This window comes from Euprymna scolopes, chromosome 2, assembly GCF_053919585.1.
Source record: "Euprymna scolopes isolate OS-2025 chromosome 2, ASM5391958v1, whole genome shotgun sequence".
In the NCBI taxonomy this organism is placed as follows: domain Eukaryota; kingdom Metazoa; phylum Mollusca; class Cephalopoda; order Sepiida; family Sepiolidae; genus Euprymna; species Euprymna scolopes.
In genome coordinates, this window is record NC_136483.1 from 114,928,797 (window position 1) to 114,951,979 (window position 23,183).

At 30.0% G+C, this 23,183-nt stretch overlaps 1 protein-coding gene across 17 annotated transcripts in view; it reads right to left on the bottom strand.

Moving 5' to 3' along the window:
• Window positions 1-13,361: 13,361 nt before the first annotated feature.
• Window positions 13,362-23,183, bottom strand: part of LOC145294259 (septin-7-like) — a 541,621-nt gene continuing 531,799 nt past the window's right edge. For 10 of the 17 annotated variants that reach the window (XR_013869862.1, XR_013869856.1, XM_080141374.1 and 7 more), the window contains one exon: window positions 14,608-14,781. Coding sequence is in view for 6 of the 17 variants with exons in the window: in XM_080141376.1 (XP_079997502.1) it covers window positions 14,748-14,781 (34 nt within the window). In the remaining 11 variants the exon portion in view is untranslated. Of the gene's footprint in view, window positions 14,782-23,183 lie in introns of all 17 variants that reach the window. The other 7 variants (XM_080141376.1, XM_080141373.1, XM_080141366.1 and 4 more) reach the window with 2 other exon arrangements.

Here is a 23,183-nt window from a genome sequence, read left to right on the forward strand (position 1 = left end):
ACAAAATAGACTTTGTGGCTTAGTGGGGGATGCCCTTTTCTCTACCCTGCAACCTCTCTCCCACAGAAGAGACGTTGCGAGCCTATCCTTGTTTTATCGTTATTTTCGGTGCTCGTCTGAACTCCAATCTCTGGTCCCCCCTTCTTTCACGAAAAACACCCGTCTAGCTGAATCCAGTGTAAAACATTTCCCCCACTCTTTATCTGTGCCTAAATCAAAACGTGGATTCCATGAAGAAAGCTTCTTACTTAGAACTGCACGCCTGTGGAACTCTGTTTCGTCTGCCTGCTTCCCACCGGACTACAACTTGGATGTGTTCAAGTCCAATGTTAACAAATTCCTAATGAACCGCCCCCTTAAGTAAACACTTCATCAAATCTCCACACTAATGTAATGTACTTGCAATAACCCTTATCCCTGAGTGGCTTCCGGGCCTTGATAAGTGGTGATCACTGTGTAAAAAAAAAAAAAAAAGGTGAGGAGCCATTGCTCAAAGCAACAAGGTACAATAAAAGGACTGACTGGGAAGCTATCAGAGATGCCCCCTGAACTGATATCTTCTCCCTTCCTGCTGAACACTGTGCCAATGAGATAACTGAATGGTAGAAAGCGGACACTAAGCATATATTTTCAAATGGAAATATTATAACAAGTCCCACTCACCACCAATGTTCACTACAGGTTGTGCAGCTGCCATTGCACAAAGAAATATCTTAAACAATCATGAAATAATAAACAGAAATTTAAAATTGCATGCAATTTTTTTTTAAAGTTTGCATAAGTGCATGACACCTATCCCCAGTAAAGGAAATCAATGAATAAGGAATCTTTACAAAGACATATTTCAATCAAGTCTGAAACCATTGGTTCTGGTGTTTTTGCAATGGATGAAAAATCTTTCTAGACTGAGGTAAATTTGCTTTGTTTTGATGAAGTGATTGGTAATGACCTAGAATGAAAACTCCCACAGCTAGGTTAATAGCCCCTATAAGAAAGGGAAAAAATTTCTAAAAAATAAATGTGAAAAAGGCAGGCAAGTTAATGTTGTACAAAAATATGCATAACAGCAAAAAATGTGCATGATCCCCCTCACATCTCTACAGGAAAATAATAAAAAAATGTAAGCATGGGAATATTACAATCAATCCTAAAAACCATTAGTTCTAGTGTAATTTAATAAAGGAGAAATCCTTCTAGACAGTTATTTTATTAATTATTAATTTTATTATTGGTTGTTAAGTCAAGAAATGATGCCCGCAAATAAAAAGAAATGAAAAAGAAAAAAAAGCATGTTAATCAGTCTTAAAAATATTGTTTCTGATGTATTTCGATGATCGAGAAATCCTTCTAAATGGAGCCATTTTTATTTTTCCAATGATGTGGTCTAAAATTAAGCCCACTAATAAAATGAAATGTAGACAACAGTAAAAATAGTAAAACATTAGAATCATTAGAATGAGTGTAACCATAATATTTAGAAATAGTAATGTTATAAAAAGAACACTAATTAATTTACTATGAATACGACCACCACCACTACTACTTCTAATATAGCCAATTAAGAATGAAAAAGTGAAACTATTTCCGAAATTTAGAATCGGAAAGATGAAATAACTGAAATGTGTAAAGTAAGAATTTTTATTTCAGATAGAATTTACGTTTGACGCAACAGTTCGAAGGTTTTAAATTCACTTTCTGTTTTGCACGTTAAGTGGGAAACTGCCACGACTATAAAGAAAAAAGAAATTGTAAAGCGCAAAAGAAATATTTCCAAAACTTGTGTTTATGTTTTTACTTTTAATTGAATATAAAGCCTTTAACTGCCCAGCAAAACGTAATCCCCAAAGTAAAGAATCATGTCAATATCTTATTGTATACTCATGCAGAGTACAGGCCATGGTGAAACAATAACGGTATTCTATAGAAACCTGTTCCTAATATGGTAAAGCATAGCACGTTGAAAGGAAGAAAGTGGAATTAAGTAGGAAAATTCTAAGTTTCTTATTTGTTGTCAAGGAGTCCGAAGAAAGCAAATCATTGCCCAAGTCAGTTGCCAAAGCAGGTGTGTACGATAGGCAATAATCACCACAAAATGACTTTTGTAAGGTTTAGGAGCATATGCAAACTAAAGTAGAAAAAGCGGTATATTTATGTTTGTTTGGACATCCTTAGATAGAAAGTAATGGAAGTGAATGGTTATTGTTTGTGTCTCACTCACTATGTAATCAATATGTAATCAAAGGCTATATATAAAATTAAAGCACATGAAACTATAAGTCATCAGGTGTTTACCTCTGTGAGAATAGATCATTTTAAATGAAGCTGATGAAAATGTTGAGCTCGTTATTCAGCAGGAAAGAAACAGCTTAATTTAATTAGTTAATGTTTAATTGTTCGAAAAATACCATAAACTGATATTCCCATAATCTGAGAAACACAAGCGGACAGCCAAAGTAATTGGCCAGGGTAATTATCGTGCTATCACCTGTGAATGAAAGTTTCTCTCCTAGGTATTCAAATAATTTGTGATAACAAATGAAAGCGACTGTTAATAATTACAAAACCTACCTCAGATAATGTCTAATAGTGGAACCGTATTGAATTTTTATGTGGCACCTGTGTTTGCAAAGCTATAATGCTTCTTAGTTGAGGGGAAAAATCGTTATCATTTTATTAATATCGAGATGTCAAAATTAAGAAATTATATATTTAACTAGCAGACCACCCGACATTGCCAAGTCGTAAAATACACTTAAATATGATATTTTGATTAATGCAAATTTCATATTTATTATAATACTAGCCTGAGTTCCCAGCATTGCCCGGGTGTTTGGAAGTGTGTGTTGAGTTGAGCAAAAAAAAAAAAAAAAAAAAAAAAAAAAGTGGTAATAGGCAGGCAGGCTCGAACTGAGAAAGAGGAAAAGAATGTGAAAAAAAAAAGTGACGTCTTTGCTGTTGCACCCATTGCCAAACTGGAAGTGGCGATGGTTTAAATTAAGGCTAATCAAGCGGAAAGAGGGAATGACTTCCGAAAATATCAGCGAGAAAACGACCCCTTCCTGTAGAAAAGTGCTCAGTTGAGGGTGAAAGAATTAATGTTTTTAGCCAAATTTTCGATATTTGTTGTCCAAAGGGTCGAGCTTCAGAACGATACCAATCTCGTGAAAATCCGTCACCTCTGTCGAAAGTTTTAGGCAGACATACATACATACATTCATTTAAAAAGAGGTGAGATTTATATAATTGATTATATTGGACCCAATATATAGTAATGATTTGAAAAGTTAAAAATGACTCAAATGACTCATGTGCCACCACCGAGAATCGAAACCAAAATGTTTAGCTTAAGATTTACTTTCATAGCCTAAGCTAGGAAGACATGTTCGCTGCAAGGCTAAAAATTAAAATATGAACCAATGGCTATTACGTTACACATGCATATTTGTAATTCCGTCATTCGACCTTTTCCTGGCAAATTCCATTCCTTTAAGTTTCAGTTTTGCACCGATTTTCCCTGACTAAAACTCAAATATAAAGTTTTGCATGGGTTCGATTTAGTTTCATGTAGACCAAAAACTAACAGAGGAGTTTGGTAGGCAAATTTTTTTTAAACACACACACACACATATATATATATATATATATATATATATAGAGAGAGAGAGAGAGAGAGAGAGAGAGAGAAAAAGAGGTTTGCGTTTACTATAACCTTTTTATGCAAATATTACAAAAACATAAATCATGTAGAATATCTGCATGAATATAATTACACATAATAGTTAGCTAAAAATGATCATCCCATAAGTGAAAAAATTAATAGGGAATTAATAAAATGAATGTTTAAAATAATATGTAAATTAGCTAGATCTTTTGCAGATGAATGCAATTCCACGACCAATATATAACAAAATTGCATTTTCTTTTTAAATAAATAGGAAGGGTTTTTAATATCAAAATAAATACACACAAAAAAAAAAATTATAGAAGTACAGATAATATATATATAAAAAATACTGATGCATTGGGTCACAGGTAGTCTATTATCAGTACTTCTGCATTGACATGGATTTCCATGACATTGGCTTGGGCTCGACAGGCAGCTGATGTAAACTGCTGGAATATGCTGAGTGCTGATCATATTTTAAAGAAAAAAAGATATTTTTAAATGCCCTTTGCAATTAGTTTTTTGTGAAGAGGGAAATAAATCCTTTTTTCTTTTAGATCTCAATTGGATGAGCGTTTGAACAACCAATGCAAACAACACCATTAGAAATGGAAGTAGATGACTTGATGAATTGAATTTTATATTCACACACAAAAAAGGCAGACTAAAATGAATCCATGTATGTTGGAGAAAATGATACCGGCTCCTAAGCAGACGATAATTTATTGCCAAGAGGGAAAGCTACTAGTCTCCGAATTGGAGTGTAAGACATGCATACAGAAATGTTCTCTAAGAAAAGTGCGTATGTGAGTGATGGTTTCCATTGGAGGTGCACTAATGCTCAATGCAGATACTGGATATCCTTGAGCTTTGGAACATTTTTTTTTTCCAGGTCTAAATTGGAAATCTCAAATTTTGAAAATTATTTCTGAGCAACGAAATGGCCACCACAAAAAAATCTTCAGACAGAATATAGTATTGGAACAGGAGCATACGATTACCAACAGGAATACTTTATGAGAAACAGTTGTCAGGATCAATCCCCCAGGAATCCCTGGCAGATCGGAGGCTCAGGATACACGGTGGAAATCAATGTGTCCGTTTAACAGAAGCAAGCACAATTTCAGGAAACTCCTCAAACTGCTTTGGATATTTGGAGGACATGACATGGAGGGTTTCTTGGTGTGTGTGTACCAAATCACAATGCCGAAACCCTCCGTTTTATAACAGAAAAATATATTCTGCTCGGTGCCACAGTCATATCTAACTGTTGAAAGGTATACAACAAAATTGGAAGAGAAACGTTTCACCACCTTACGATTAACCAGTCTGAATTTCATAGACCCAGAGACAAAGGAGCTTTTCGATACATACCTGATTGAATTTATGGGGAGAGAAAATTTTGGAAACAATCCATTTGTCTCCATCCATCATAAATCACATTACAGGAAGTGCTACTCAGTCGAGGAGCTTTCTTCCGCTTCCTCTACCCTATTTCCATTGATGGCCGTCCAACTGAAAAAAAATATTCTTAAAGAAAAATCCTGTTCTCTAATATATTCCCCGCCCCACAAAGAAATAGCTACAAAAAATTGTTACACTGAAACAAACAGTATAAACTTTAAAAAAACACGATCACATATTTAAGTTTAAAAAAAAATTTTTTTTTTAAGCTTTCAAACTTATGACAGGTTTTTGTTATTTTATTTATTGTATTTCCATTTTTTTTTTTTTTTAAACTTAGTATGTGATAACTTATTTTCCCAGACTTCTTTTACTTTGATCAGTGCTTGACATATTTTGGCAGTTTGCCAGTCGAGTCAGGGCCAACGTCCCAGAAATCCAGGTCAATAAATGCAAGAGTATGCTAGTATCTATTTATCAATCTATATAATTATAAAACTCAAATGACCTTGTAACGGGTGTTGTAACCAAACATCCGGTTTACAACTTCCGGTTGCGCATGCGTAAATAAACAAATAATCAATGCAACAATAAAACGTATTGTTTTACTGTGTACGTTTACAGCGTCCCAATTGTTTTTTTTTTTTTTTTTTTTAAATTATCCAAATAAACAATTGTTAATACTTTCTGCATTTTTTTTTTTTTACATCGTTCATTTCCGTATTACATTTAAGTTATTTTAACGCAATTTTCTTACAAATAAATCTACTTTAACCCATTGACAACCATAAGAGCATTTTACAATGGCAATTTACCCATCGCCTTCATTTTTTTTTTTTTTAATTTATTCTTTTTTTAATACACCTTTCTTAAAAAACATTCATACATTTTCTTCTACACTACCAACATAAATAAATAACCTCGAAAATATGTTTTTTTAAATTTGTGTTACAAATAAATAAACGCGACAATAAAACGTATTGTTTTACTGTGTACGTTTTCAGCGTCCCAATTGTTTTTTTTGCGTTTAAATTAAATACAAATTTTGATATATATATTTTAACTTTAAGTATCATGGTATCTGTTCAGTGCATATTTACCTATAAGTATGGCAAACCACTTATAATTCAATGGCTGTAAGATTTTTTCTTTTTCAAAAATAAACAATTATAATAAACAGAACGACTCATAGAAATCTATCTATATTCTTTTTTCATTTTAATATACTTTCATAGAAATGTTTTTGCTATGTCACAAAAAACAATTTTCTTTACATCACAAGTGTCACATTCATACATTAATTCCATAGCTAATATAACATACTGACCCAACGGGTCACGGATAGTCTAGTATACTAAATCTATATATTGCCACTGAAACATAAGGGGCTACTGTAATAGAATGCAAAATCTGGGTGAGGAGTTGGGCAGCAAGATGTCTTTTTCACATTACATTTGATAGTGAAATGGAGAAAATTCCAAAGGTAAGCTGTTCAAGGTAATAAACTATTAGAGTAGAAAATCTTCCGGGATCTAGGTACGTCGACAGTGAAAGGGTAGAATTTTGTTGCTGTGGGTTGACAGGATTTATATTGATAGAGTACAGATGCAGTAAGTTCAGAGTATACTCTGTGGAAGAACTTGTAAAACAAACACTGGCAATGTGACAAGTGCGCAACTTTATTCCGTTAGAAATTCCGTTTTGGATCTTTTTTTTTTTTTTTTTTTTAAGAAGTTAGTGATTGGTGCACCCATTCAACCTTGATTGGCCAGCTTTTTGTCTTTTTTTTTTTTTAATTTGGAATCTTTTCACAGAGAAAGAGAGAAAAAAGAAAAATAATTCAGTTAAATTGCAATAAAAAAAATTAACACACACAAAGCTTAAAAAAAAAAAAAAACTGATTTCTAACAAATTTAAAAACAAAAAAACTGATTTCTGACAAATTTAATAAAAAAAAAATATCTAAAATCTAAATGGATTTTCCAAACTAGAGGTAAGTCCACCCCTCCCCATATTCTGCCACATAGTATAAAATGGGATGTAAAGTTCAAGCATTTCCACAGAAATCCATCTTTGCTTTAAAAAAAATTAACTTTAAAAAATACTTTTGCTGAATTGCAAAAAGCGAAGGTCTCACATTGCTGGGCCATAAAGTGGAGAATTCACATCCATTTAATCAGAAAACTTGCATCCATACTATGGTGATCATTATGATAAAATTGTTAAACTTTTTTTGCAAACCATGAAAAAGAGAATCAACATTTACAAAAAAGCCCACAAAAGAATTTAAGAAACAATTTTAAAGTTGGTTTTAAAAATCTTTATTTTCCTCTCTTGAATTGTGGGATTTTTTTTTATTTTTATTTTTTTTTAAAAGATGATTATTTTTTTTAGCAGTGATAAGGAAGAAAAAAAAAAAACGAACAAGAAAGTATCATAAACATCACAATGTGATAGATAAGTAGTTAAGAAACAGTGAAACACTGACGAGAGACATTGTTTGTTTTACAAGATCCAAATCTGATGCAATTGGTGTAGACACAAGAGAAGAACCAAAGAGGCAACAAGTGGATTGGAATCCATGTTGTTTGACTCAAATTAAAAGAAGGAGACGATCAACTGAAATTGGATCAGGCTCTTTCTTTAGACATGGCTGCTTGGAGTTGAGAATCAGCTGAGGTTTCCATCTTGCAGATTTCTTTAAGAAATGCCAGATTTAATTTTTTTAACGTGCAAATTGTTTTCCAACATTTGATTTTTCTTCTTCTTTGTAATACATTTCTTTAGTTACATTTCTATTATACTTAATATACCCAAAATTTTATATTATGGTGGGTATATATTTACATGTATTTAGATATATATATATATTTTGACTTTAAAAAAAATTAATAAATGACAGGATAATGTCACATACAAAAAGCAATTAATTCACAGATGTTTAATTTAAAAAAAAAAATAATAATGTAGAATACAGTGAATCGACAGAATGACAAATCAGTACAATAATTTTTTTATGAAGTGATTTTTAACTTTTCTCAAAAGTTTTAATTAAAGACAAATTTGAGAGGATTTCATTTTTCTTTTTATGTAAAAAAAAAAAAAAAAAAAAAAAGTCTAAAAACATTTTTCTTCCTTGAATCCAAATTTCAATTTTTTTTATTAAAATTTTTCAAAAATTTTGCATATTTTTTTTTATTTTAACTTAGAAAAAATTTCAGTTAAAAAAATGATATTTTTAAATTCCAAAGTAAAAATAGGAAAAAAAAAAAAAAAAATTTTTTTAACTCAGGAAAAAGTTTCACAGTAACAAAAAACATTTAATCTTTTGTTTTTACTGTTTAATTAAATAAAAATTAAATTAAGAAAAATTCACTGTAAAAAAATAAACTTGAAAGTAAATAGAGAAAGAAATAATTTTATAACAGGAATTTAAAATTTCCTGAAATATATATATATAAAAAAACAAACAAAAAGTTTTTAAATTTTTTGTAAAATAATTTTTGTGGAGATGTTGGTATTAAAACACATGAATATCATTATTATAAATCTGGCCTCATAATGAACACAAAAACATAAAAAATTAATGTTTTTCTTTTTCCTTCTTCACACAAAATTGTGTCAGTTTCTCCACTATTAAAATGGATTGAGCTTAAAAAAATATTTTGGAAAAAGATGACGACTTTGTACATCCCATAATATACTTGATATCATTATGAAATATACAAGCAAACTCTCATAGTTTCTTTTTAAATTAATTTTAATCAAACACCAAACAAGAAACCAATGTTTTACTTTTTTTTTTTAAAATATATATTAAAAGTGAAAAAAGAACAGACGTGTAAGTATAGGTATTTCACAAGAAACTTAGCTGCATTAAACATGCACATATATGAGGGAAGGACAGTGGTAGGGAAGGAGGAAAAAAAAATCAAACCATTTACATAAATATGACGCCCAGATATTGCTTCATTATTATTAATGTCAATATGTTTCAACAGTGCTAGCCTTCATCAGTTTGTAGCATTGATAATAGGAAAAAAAAAAGGTGGCTTGATGAAAGGTTTTTTTGAAAAATAATTTCCCTCTCTTAAAATAACCCCCCCCCAAAAAAAAAAACTTATTTCCTACTAGATGTACTTCCCGACATTGCACAGAAGTCTTTCTAATTTAAGCTTTTATTTTTGTTTTACTTTATTTTTAATAAGATTAAAGTTACATTTAATTATTATGGTATTATTAATTGAAACAAATATAATTATTACATGCAAATAATATTCAAAACTTTTACTGTTTTAATACATAAAGATTTTAAAGCCAGAGATAATTCTGTTTCAATAGTGAAAATGCTTCCAAATTAAGGATTCTTAAGTAATCCATTCTATTTTGTTTTTATCGAACAAAAGATTAAAATAGTTGATTTATTTAAGAATCCGAAATGCATAATTAAGTTGTTTTTTTTTTTTCCATAATTTTTAATTTTAATAATAATAATAAAACGTTCTCGTAAATAAAGATCACGCTTTTCTCATTAAGGACAAAAATGCAAGTAATTTTATATTCTCTTTAAGTCGGACGATTTTATGGAGAGGGGGAAAAAATCTGTGAATATAAAAATGTGTTGGTCCAATTGTGAAAGATTCTGGTCCAATAGAAATGATAGTGTTTGATAAACACCCTAACACTGATGGGGGGGGGGTCAATTTCATAAATAAATTAAAATGCTTAACTAATAATCGGTTTTAATTTTCTCAAATTTAAAAGAGAAAAAATTAAATACATTTTTTTCAAATTCCTATTTTTGACTCAGCAAAATTTAATTAAAAGGAGAAACACAAAGGGTGTAATAAACCTTCCAAATTAATTCTAGTAAATGAAAAGTGAAGAGATTTCATAAAATCACCTGAATAAATTATATTTTTAGTGTCTCTTTCAGGTCTAATATAAAATTGAATGTAGAATCATATAGGAGAGCTCTATATAAAAAAAAGAAAACCGTGATTAAATCTATTCAGAGACAAAATAATGAAGTTTCTAAGTTTTTTTCGTTCTCAATATATGAATTAAAATGAGAGATAGGGAGCAAAATCCAAAACAAGGGAGATAATTCGTTTTTGAACATCAGCTATTAACTTTTTATCAGATGCAACTTTTGTGACTCCCACTGCAGCAAGGTATATCTGAGAGGCTGACCAAAGACCAAAAGAACCACTACTACTTGACATAAATCCAAACGACTTTATAAGAGACCATTCCAAACTCAGTTTAAACTATTAAGTTTATTAATAAACCTAAAGCATCTCAAAGGTTTCCATAAACTAAATTTTCATTCTTGTTTTACAAGTGGCCTGGTATAGCAGTCATTCATTTTTTTTTTTTTTTCTATAAGTCTTTTTTTTTCTTTTAGTATCATTCTAGAGCAGTCTGTAATAATTTTAAATTTATTGGTTTTAAAAGCTAGTTTTTATAAATGCAGCTAAAGATATGTTTAGCAAACAATTTTAATTTAATCAAAACACTATTTTCAGATCCTTATATGAGAACTGTGATGCTTTCAACAGATACAGTATCTAAGACATATTTACAAATATTGGTTGAAGCATTATAGTAATAATGTCTTAAAGCTTATCTCAGCATAACTATCAGTCAGCTTCTTGTTGCTAAAGCAGGTGATCATACGAAAAAGTTTTGTAAACTCAATATCATACCCCTTTCTCCATTACAGACTACCTTTTTTTTTAATTTATAGAATTTTTGGTGAGCAACAAATCAACCTTTTTGTTTAAGGTTATTTAGTGCACAATATTGATTGTAAATGAATAGGAAAGTTCAGAATTTAATTTTTAAGCTATTAATGTAGATTAATTTTACATTTAAATTAACAGAAGAGATACAATATGACGGACAGATCAGGAGTATTTCAGTATGGCTGATCTTTTGAATTAAACGTCTAATTTGGCTAAAGTTAACTTTTAAAATTTATAGTCATGTTAAATACTTTTCCAATGCATTTTTACTAATAGTATGAAAGCAAAGTGGATGATTCAATTAAAATGAGAGAAGAGAAAAGCATTTAAGAATGGCTGATTCTCATCAATAGGAAGTTTCATTTTTGATTAAGATTCATTCTACAACCTTGTAATCCTTTATACAGATTATTAGGAGGATGATTAACATGTAAGTAATATGATAGGAGGAGGAGGAGGAGGAGGAGGAGGAGGAAATAAATTGAAGTATATGTTTGGTTGATTTATTTAATAGGCAAATCTGTTCATATTATTTAATGTTGAAACAAGAATAAATGATCTATTAAGAATTTTTTGGGGAGGGGATAGACAATGTAAAATTGCTGATCTTGAATAAAGGGAGACAATTACAAACAAAGAAGCTGAGTCAACAAACATGTCTTTCTATCTATTATTATTTACATATTTCAGACTACATTTGTTCTCGTTCCAGATGTTGTCATATGGTTCATATGGTTCTGGCTGTTATCCTTCTTCAGTGCCTTTTCTTAGTAACCATTTTGTAATTTCAAACTGAACCCTTTGTTTAATTAATGGAGGTAGAACCTTATTCTATAATCCATACTGTTTAGATATCTAGTATCAGTTAATGTTTCCTTCACCAAGGATTGAACTCATAACTTCTTGGTAAAATTCACTTTAAAATGAAATTAATTTTTCTAAGACAGAAATTAACTTGTACAAGATATCTGAATAGTATCGAAAACCATGCGAGACAATAGATAAAAACCATGCTAGGTTATTAGTATAGAAATTCATGCTAGATTAATAAATATAGATGGTCCCAGACTGTCTCACTGGACATCAAGGGTATCAATCTTTTGGAAAAGGTAATTTATTAGAACGGTTTAATCTGTTCAGAAAGCAAACAATTGATGCATAAAAATGAGCAAAAATTTAAATCCATTCAATAAACAAACATTAAATGCATATATATTTTTTTTTTTTTTTATTACATTTCATTTTGTGATTTTGATTCCATGGCAATACTGTATCTCTGTAGAATAACAAAGGAATTCTTTTCGTAAACACAAATCTAAAAATATTAAACTGTTTTATGCATTTTGAAATGTGAAGATTTTATACTTTAGAAAATCTGCATATCTCATATACAAAGTTGTAATAATAAAATATAAATGTTAATATGAACTTCACCATCTAGTGACATAAAAAAAACAACAAAAAAAAAAAAAAACAAAGAAAAAGAGGAGAGAACCAAAAAATCTATTTCATTTTTGCATTTTGTTTTGCTTTCAATCCCGCTTACATTCTATACACACTGACATTGTAATCACCTAATTTTTATCTGAATATCAAGTTTTTATAAATATAATAAATGACTGCAGTCATAAACAATGAACTGTGTAAGAAGCATTAAACTGACGATTCAAGCTAACAATCTTCAGACTCATTGGAGAGTAAAGTACGCTCCGCTTTTTTCTGGTGGTGGAGGACCCTTGGAAAAACCATTAAAGTAGGATTTGTAATCAGAAACAAGCTGCTAGGAGCAATAAGCCTCACAGAGAGGGGGGGGGGTGAAGAAAAATCCAAACCCTTTGTCTCAACACAAAAGTAGTTATCAAATACAAAGAAATATTACTATACTAAAAGATGGGAAAAAATTGTAAGAGTGAAATTTGACTATGAAAAATATACATTTACACATATATATATATTTTTTTAAACTTATTAATTTATCATTTAAATATTAATTTAAAATAAAATTTTAAAGACAGTTGTTCTGTTAGTTGTAATAGCATGTCCATAAATTCTGATAAATATGAGGCTTGGGAACAGATTGGTCTGAGGATGTTGATGACTTGGCCCCAGATTTTTGTTGGTGGGTGGGGGTCGAAGATTATAATAAAGATACGAGGAAAGGGATGGTGGGGAGAGGCGAAATAATTTTATAAGGTTGGTAATGAAAAATGAAACGAAAAACTTTTTTTTTTTTTTATTGGTTCCTTGTAAGATGATCTCCCACCCATGCCCACAACAACAGAAACTTTCATCCACAAACACTTGATTATTTTTGTTTACTGCAACTTTTATTATTTTATCCTTTTTTATTTTGAATTATTATTGCCATCTTTTCATTTCGTTAGCCCAAGTTTTCTACCCTAAAAATATAACATCACATTTTTTAACAATTTTTTACATTTTTTTTTTTTTTTTATACATACTTTGGTGATGTTAAATTTCTTTTAAATTACTTAAAAAGTTACAGTTTCAAAATTTAATTATTTGTAAAAATTTATAATTTACAATTTTCTTTTTTTTTTTTTTTTTTTTTCTTTTTTGGGAAAATTCCAGGAAGATTTTTGAACTGTATTTTTGGTAATAGTTTTAAGTAACATATTTCAAAGACTTTCTAGAATCAGCAGTTTTGAAGCAGGAATTGTACTAAAAAAGATGAAATACTAAAAATGAAAAAAGTCTACCAAACCTGATTAAAGGTTTTTTTCTTGCTATTCTCAAAACTGAGGTGGAGTATATTTGACTAATTAGTTTGTTTTTTTTTTTTAATTTTTACAAACTGTTTAAATGTGATGCCTTATATTTTATTGTTTTTTTTAATTAAAAGGTGGAGAGGGAAGTAAGCAAACATCCCTTTTGTACTTAACCTCCCCCCTCTCAAAAAAAAAAAAAAAAAAAAAAAAAAAAAAGTTAATTATTTTCTTAGCTTTAATATTTACTTAATATCATTATCATCATCATCCACAACAACATATCGAACTCATCAAAATATAGATAAAGGGCATTGATGTATGTAAAAAAAAAAATTTTTTTTTTTTTATATTTAAATATATATATCAGTAATAAATGTTAATAAAATGTACTTAGTACCGTCGTCTCAGAATATCACTAATAATGAGTAGTGTCTTTCACTGGCACTAATCAAAAAATTCAACTGATGCCAACCGGAGACACGTCAAATGATTGGTGATGCTAAGAAAATAATAGTAAAATACATTTTATCATTTATTTACCTCATTTATATCGATCAGATATTGATCCATTTGTTTGTCCAAGATCTGCCATCATAATTTTGTTCTATTTTAATCGACAAGTTGTTAGCAAAATATTATTCTTAAAACTACAACTTGTTCCCTCACTGATCATCTCAACATGATGATACGAGGTTTCATGCTTACTAAGAGACAATCGTCAGCTGTGGCTTCTGTGATAGTTTAGTTCTTATTTATCATCAAGCATCTTAATTAGAAGAAATAAGACAACAATAGCAACATCCAACAATTATCTGTTCAGAACATGAAACCCAATGTAATGTTTTTATAGGTTTGTAGGTTTAGTTATATAAATTGTATCAGTTTTTATGTTTTAACTTATAACATTGAGCATTCTATAAAATAATGTTCGATTAAATACCATTTCATTGGTTTAAAAAAAAATGTTCATTTTCTATTCTCATTGTGAACTTTATAAAAAAACTTATATAAGGCATTACTGAAAAAAGTGATTAGTTATTGTGTGTTGGTCATAGTTCTTGTATTTCTTGGTGTAGTGGTAAAGGTTCTGCCATTATTGTGACTGGTGGTATTGACAGCATTGGTGTTGATGGTGTGACAATGGTGTTGACTGTGCTGGTTACCTCAGTGCAGTCAACATTTTCCTCACGATTATGACTGTCTTCAAAATATGGACTTCTTTTTGTCCTTCTTGGTCCTACGGAAGAAAAAGAGAAAATTATAATAATGACGGGAATCAATCAATTTATACAATTAAACCAAAACTAAAATCAATACAGAAATAAATTAAAAAAATAAAAATACAGCAAAAATATTCCAATAATGGTGATTATGGTAAAGAATGAATTGAATTAAAAATTAAAAAATTAAGATTAAAAAATTATTTTAACAAGTTGAGTGGGGAAAAATGATTTTTAAAATAAAGATTTTAAATAAATTGAAATAAATAGAAACTGATATTGAAAAAAAAAAAAAAAATTGGCATCAGAAATTCATTTTAAAACTTGGAACCAAAATGATATTTTTAAAAATTGTGAAACAGAAACAAATATTTTAAGTTTTTTTTTTTTTTTTATTTGGATCCTAAACCTAGTCTTCAGAGAAATGTGGCCAAAACAGTCCATCTCAAATGAAAATTCTGTATAAAAAGATAACTTGTCTTATATAAAAGAAAATTGAAAAGATGAAAAGTGCTTGAAAAATGAGATTCTTAAAAATAATAATGAAAAATGAAATAAAAAAAAACATGCTAAGAAAAAATACTGAAAAAAAAAAAGAAAAAAAAAGCCAAAAGAAGAAAAACAAAAAAAAAACTAACAAGCACAACAGAATAGAAAATTTCAAATTTTCTAAATGGAGTAGGAAAAAATATTTTAAATACAAAAATAATTATTTTTCAACCTCCCTCTAAACTTTCAAATTAGCTCTAAACAAAAATAAATTGGTTAATACCCATTAGAGTAAAAATTTTTGTAGGAGTCACAGCTAATGTTGAACCTTTTCCTTTATTTCAGGAGTCAGAATTGAGCACAACCTGTTTTTATAATTTAAAAAAAATTTTTTTTTTAAATTTTTTATATTTTGTCTCATTAAAAATAAAGACATTAAATTCACAGAGCCTTGGAAAACATGCTTATACACGTTTATATGTATGTTATCACCTTTCATAATTAAAAAAAAAAAAATTAGATCATCCGATTGCCAAATATGAAACATGAAATCAAAAATTAATTGTTGTAAAGATAAAATAATTCAGATTTGATCCATTGTAAAATGAACCATTTCCAAATTGAATTGTCACTACCATTGTTTGAAAATCACACTTTTGATGTCTATTAAAATGAAAACAATGCAGTAACAATTATAAACAAGTTTTTCATTATCTAAAAAGGAACTAAAAGAACTTTAAGTATACAAGAAATCTCCATACCCACTGAAATTAGGTTGTTTAGATTGAGGAAATTTTGAAGATCATAAAAGCATATCTCCTAGAAAATCTTATGTCAACTTATGGCATTGTCACATTCAAACTAAGAAATGTTATTTCTAAATGTCTTCATAAATAACATAATAAAACTAGAATTGATCAAAGATTCAGTGATAATTGTCATAATCAATCCAGTATTTTTGATCAGAAAACCCAATACTCAAAAACATTGATATTAAATATCATTTCATACTAAATGAAATCCAAAACAGGACAATCCAATTAAGTTATCCTGGATCTGAAAACAGTTAAAGTCACAGTTCCAGGACAGTGAAAGGTCATCTGGTGTACTATCTTGATTTGCTCCTGTTTGCTGCATGTATTAATGACATGAATGCCAACTTAAAGAATGTTCCAATACTGAAATATGCTGATGGCATCAAGCTGTACCATGAGATAAAAAGAACGGACCCTATACTTTCTAAAAATTTCCTGAAATCAAACTAGGACATAATGCAACAGTAGATCACAGACACGCAACTGAACTTAGCTTTCAGCAACTATACCATCATGCATTTCTGAGGAAAAATCCAGAAGTCTTCTTGAGAATATTCTTGAGATCTAGGTATTACAGGCAGGAATGATTTGTGTTGGACAAAACACATGCTTAAATTTATCAAAAAAAAAAAAAAAAAAATTCTATCCTGCTAAGAACACTAATCATTTGGGAATCATTCAGAGACATACACTCAAATATCCTCTATCAAATACCTGCTGTACTTTAAATGCAATATAGATTTCATCCTGCAGGATCAACAGCTGATGTGCTGGCTGTAATATACAGGATCAGTTAATTTATTAATAGAGTCTTCATTTCTAAAGCGATAGCTTTTGATGTATCAAAGGCCTTTGATAGAGTGTGGCATAAAGGTTTAGGCACTTATGAATACAAAAACTCCGATCTAGGAGAGATAACCAGCATAAACATAGCAAAAATAAGGTTTACTTCACAAGCTTGTTATAGAATATCTGGAAATGTCCTCTTATTCATCAAATCCTTTCTTTCTGATAAGTAAAATCAGATCATACACTATCACTGGATGAATACTTAACATAATTAAATCCTTCTTAAATAAGTGAAGAATCCAGGTTGTCCTTGATGGTTGTACACCTAAACATTATGATAAAAATGCAGGTGTACCTTAAAAGTTGATCCTTGATAAAATTGTCTCTGAGATGGGTATATTTGCTGATGATACCAAGCTCTATGAGGGGGAAAACGAATGAACACATATTCAAGGCAATGGCAGAAACACTAGCGGAAGACCTCCAGTCTGTAGTCGAATAGGGACAAAGGTAGATGGTCACATTCAATACTGCTAAGACTAAGCTGGTTTCCTTCAGTAATTACAAGAAACCTTCTCTACCACCAATAGCTAAAGATACATTACCTGACAGTACTTCTTTCAAACTCCTTGGCTTAACATTCACAGGAAACATGAATTGGAACAGATACATCGAGAGCATTGCCAAGGCTGCTGTGAAGAAGGTGAGCTCTCTCTACCATGCTAGAAAGTTATTTATGCCTGAAAGTATCCTGTACCTCTATAAAGCAACCGTTCGCCCATGTATGGAGTATTGTTGTCACATTTGGGCTGGTGCATCTGCTACTAGTCTCTCACTCCTGGACAGAGTTCAAAAGATAGTTGCCAACCTGATAGGTCTTGAACTATCATCTAAGCTTCAACCTCTGTCCCACCAATGAAATGTTGCATCCCTCTGCCTGTTTTACAAGTATTTTAATGGTGGGTGCTCTGACGAACTACAAGCCCTTGTAACCCCTCGACATAAATACTCCTGTGAAATCCAACAAACAGCAAAGTCGCACCCCTACACAGTAGAGATCCCTAGATGTAAGAAAGTCTTCTACTCTAATAGTTTCTTCCCCAGAACTACTACACTCTGGAATTCCCTTCCGGGTTCCTGCTTTCCCAACTGTACTGAAATGCAGAAATTCAAATGTGATGTGAACAGACATCTTGCTGCTCAACTCCCTACATAGTATCCCTGCAACTTATGTCCCTGATAGTAATCCTCTACATCAAAGCTGTGCCTTGTTTGAGGTGAAAATGTAAAAAAAAAAAAAAAAAAAATTGTTGATGGGCAGAAGCCTGAAGCACACAGTATTAACACCAGTGTGCCTCAAGAATATATTTAGGGCCTAACTCATCAATGATCTTCCAAATAACATTCTAAGTATATCCATTAACATTTATGCAGAAGACACAATCATCTATGGCAAAGGTGGCTAGTTACTTTTAATATGTCTAAAATTAAAATCTTATTTCACCACATATGTTCAGATGCTCACTTTGCCACAGTTGAAATGAATGACTCTCCTTGGGGAGTTCACCCTGCTTTTATGAAACTGACCTTCACTTCAGACATGAAATAGAAAACTTGCATCAAATTCGTTGCTAAAATTGCTGAAAAAATGGTTGGATTATTCTACTGCTCCAGAACATATATCACTCCTGACACAATCTTTTAGCTATAGAAGAGTCAAATATATCCTATTTGCCCTGAGTAATACTTTCCTATCATTCTTTCTCTATTATATCATTATTTTCATGCTAAATACTTGAATGAATTCCAATCAATGTTTCCCACTATAATGCAATTCATAAAAACTTGTCTAGCTACAACCATTGTCTCTTTCTCCCTTTATGCATCTAAAACTAAACGGAACTTCCATGAGAAAAGTTTTCTTCCTCAAAATACTCATCTGTGGAACACAAAACTATGGGATTGTTTCCCAGGTGACTACAACATGGCATTTTCAAGTCCAATACAAACAAACTCTCGTTGAGCCATCCTCTTAATCAAATCCTGACCAGTTACAGCCATTGTTACCAATTCTCATGATGCTTCATCATTCACATGCCAAATTCATTACCAACAAAACCGTGATCAAAAGCAAGGATTAATATATGAATATGTAAACTAGACTGGATCTAACTTTCAGCACAGATTTATTACACTGAAACATCTTTGAATACTTTAAGTGCAAGAGGGCTCAGCCGTAACTTTTGTTAATAGAAGGCCGTGTCACTAAAAATCATGTGACCTGCTAATATCACAGGATAAAGTCATGACTATGGACCCATAGTATTGACTTTTTTGAAGGATGGTTATTTTCCATTTCAGTTCTGATAAAGATTGCCGAGTAATTCATAAAACTGGTCCAAAAATAACTGCATTTTATTTTCCGAAAAGATAAATTTTTTTACATTTGAACACGTGCAATTAAGAGGGATTATTTTTTTGCCAGGAAAAATACTGTGAATTTTTATATTTGTTGAGTGTATTTAATTACTAATTTACACATGACTTGAATTTTAAGTTAAAAATGCATCAGTTTTTAAATAATTTTTAAATGAAATTTTTTTTTACGATTCATTTTCTTAATACAGTAAACCTTATGTTGAATTTTTTTTATTTTTTTTTTTAACTATATCTAATTTTATAAGAATTTAGATTCTTATAATAAAAGTGAATATTTTGCCAAATGTAAAATTTATGTTTTCAATTTTTAAACCTCTTTAAAAAATGTTTTTTTACAGATTATTTTCCAGTCTGTTCTCTTAACATTACAATTTTCACAGTATTATCCATATATTTTCGAAAGATCTTTATCTTTCAATATTTGGACAAATAAACGAAGCAAACGCACATTCAACTTACAAAATTCATTAATCAGTATTTGGTTATTTATGAAGAATACAAATTGTACTGAAATAACGTTATTTAGAAACCCATTCTTAACTAAATTATCCAAATTTTTCTACAATTATAATTAAAAACATTTCTGCACTAGTAACTTTGTATTTAAATTGTTTCTTTGAATTTAAATCGTTTTCGTTTTTTAAAATTGTTTGATTTTAATTTGTTTAATTATTGTTTATTTATTGCCGAAATTCATAATTCAGTTTTTGCAGTATTTGATTGTCTTCTGCTTCAAACACTTGTTTACATAATTGTTTTTGCTTGATAATTTATTTTGAATAAAGTTTAATTTCAGTATAAATCTAATGATTTTTTTTTTTCAATACAATTTTTTAAAGTAAATAATGAACTAATTTTAGTTTTTTAAATCCATAAAACAAAATGTTTATTTATAGAATGTTGTTTCCAAGAAAAAACTTTTCCCTTTTAAAATTTTCTCATTTTTTTTTTGATAATATTGAATACGTTCAGTTTCAGTATAAATCATGTTCCATATTTTTCTCCTTTTCAATGTAAGTTATTTATTTATTTTTTTAAAAAGCTTGACATTATCCACAGTGACTGTTAAACAGACCTTGCTTGCTTGGATATCAGATGTGATGTCATTTTCCAGTGATTATTCCTCTCATTTATGAAGGTCATGGCCAAGTACAAAATACTTCAAAATTAAAAATAAATATAAAAACTGCTTTGGTGAAAACCGTCTTCATTAGAATTAGTCTTAAAATGGCCACGATTGGCTCAAATTTTAAGAATCTATTAAATCTTGCGTCATTTACTTTTGTACATTGTATACAATCAACACAAGTTACTATTTACCCATTTTTTTATATCCAATATTATTTGTTTAACAAAAACGTTTCATGACTATAAAGTAGAAAGAGCAAAAATTAGTTCTTTCAAATCAATAATTATAAATAAGGAAAACTAAGAGTGCATTCAGAAAAAAAAAAAAGAAACGCTCCAAGTTACAAATCGTTCTTATAAAAATTTCATGTTCCTCAATCTAATGTGTTAAAATTTGTTGCATTCAGATTGTAACCTCCTGGTATTAACGGAGACACTAACACAAGGCCTGAGCCATAATCTATTCTGGAGATGAACCCTCTAGCAAGAAGCTCTTTCAAAGTATCTAATGATTGTGACAACATAAAATTAAATTGATGATGATATATAAGTGGTGAGAAGAAATGATAAAGCAAATATAGCACACACTTCAGACATATCCCACTTTCTGAAGTTAATATGAAAATTAACCCTTCACTATAATAAAATAATAAAATAAAATTAACCCTTCACTATAATAAAATAAATATTCACTATAATAATAAAATCCAATTACTGAAATAATTCTATTTTTTTTTATGGAGTGCGAAGTAAGCAATAAACATTTTCATGTTTATGCATCCGTTTATTTGATCACTACTGCACATAATGTGATAGGTGACAATGAAGGGTGAATAGAATGAGAAGTGGTGGGAGAAGGGAAATAGGAGAATATGTGAAATGTAAAAGTCCTATAAAAGCTAAATGTACAGTTCAGTGCATTTTGTTCAATCACAATCAAAAATAACTTTAAATAAACAATATCAAAGAAGAGACAGATAAATAGTTTGTTGTTTGAATGTCAAAGTTTGTGATATAAAAATAATCCCTATTGGAAAAAAGTTTTTCGTTTAAGCTCCAATTGATTTATTTGAAAAATGTAACCTTTCTTTGTCACAGTTTATAGAGAAATGGTACACAGCAAAAGTAATTCTGCTAATAATTTGGTAATTGAAAAAATAACACTGATTTGTTGAGAAAGAATAGTTATATATTAAAAGTGATGCTATAATAGTAAATGCCAAACAAAAAGTCAAAACTATCTCTGATGATGAAGAGTGAATAGAAATAAGCTGAGAAGTCACACACACACACACACACACACACACATTTTATATATATATAGTCATCCACATAAAATACTGTTTCGGTGTATCACTACTCATCAGTGCGGCTAAACTACACACACACACACTGCTTTTGTTGTTGGAAATAAAAAGGACTTTAAAAAATAAAGGATAGAAAAAAAAACAAAAAAACAAATCTGCAATAATGATAACGGCAATAAAAAGCCAGCAAGTGAAAGAAGCTGCGATGATGGTACGATGAGAAGCCAGTTGATGAAAGCTGCAACAATAACAGTAATAGGTGTAAGAAGCAAATGTAAAATATAGAACAACAGAAATAATGAAAGGACAGACAGACGGCGGGGACAACACGGACAATACAAACCACATGGCTCCTATTAGCAGGGTAGCATACATAAGTGGCGAAAGACACTGAAAATATTGGGAGACAATTTTTTTTCACTTCAACTCATAGCAAATCAAGAAGGAAAAAAAAATTAGACGGGAAAAATTAAAATAAAGATTAAAAAAATTTTTTTTTTAAATATTTTTCTCAAAAATATTTAATTTGATTATATTTTTTATATTTTAGAGCAAGAGGAGGTTAATTGTGTGGAATTTCAAGTGGAAGGGAATGTGTGTGATTGTGATGTCACAAGAGTTAGGATTTTTTTTTTTTTTAAGTCATGCAGCAAATAAAGGTAAGACCAAAATTGAGATCCTTCATGCACTTGCTCAAATTAATGTGCATAGGAGCATAAGTGAGACACAGATCATTTTCGTAAAAACACTCAACTAATTATTGCTCAGTTATATCTGAGCCGTAGCATGCTCATCAAGTAGATGTTCATTCTATGGTGCAGCAAGTACATAAAAATATGTTAATACTACATGGGATTTACTTTTTTAAAATAATATTAAAATTTTTATTTTCTTTGGCATATCAATTAGGTGGGGTATTTTATGCCAGAAAACAATATTTATCAGAAATTGTACATTCTATACAATTAACACAAGTTGCTATTTACCCATAATTGCATGGAGATTGTAGTGTCATACCTTTTCCAATGATGATAGAATTTAATCGATTACCACAATTTGGCCGGTATAGCTGCTTCTATAATTCACAACAGCATCCATTATACCAAAAATGAACTCCACTCCCAGAGTTCAAATAAGTGAATACTTTTTCGTATTAAATGTGTAAATAGAAAACTTGGTTTAAATTTTTCTAATTTGTATATATTCTACAACATATCACCCCTCAATGCTGCTGTATATGTCTCTGATTTAGCACCTTATCTTTTTTTTTCACCTCCCCCGTGGCCATTTTGTATTTGGAATGCAAAAGCCACTAAATAAATTTTATGGTTCTCATCTTTTTATTTTTCTGAACCCATAAAAAAACATGGTACTTGGACCATGCTATTTACTGTCCATATTTTGAATATACCCAAATCATGACTTGTCAAGAGAAAATGCCTAGCATTTAGC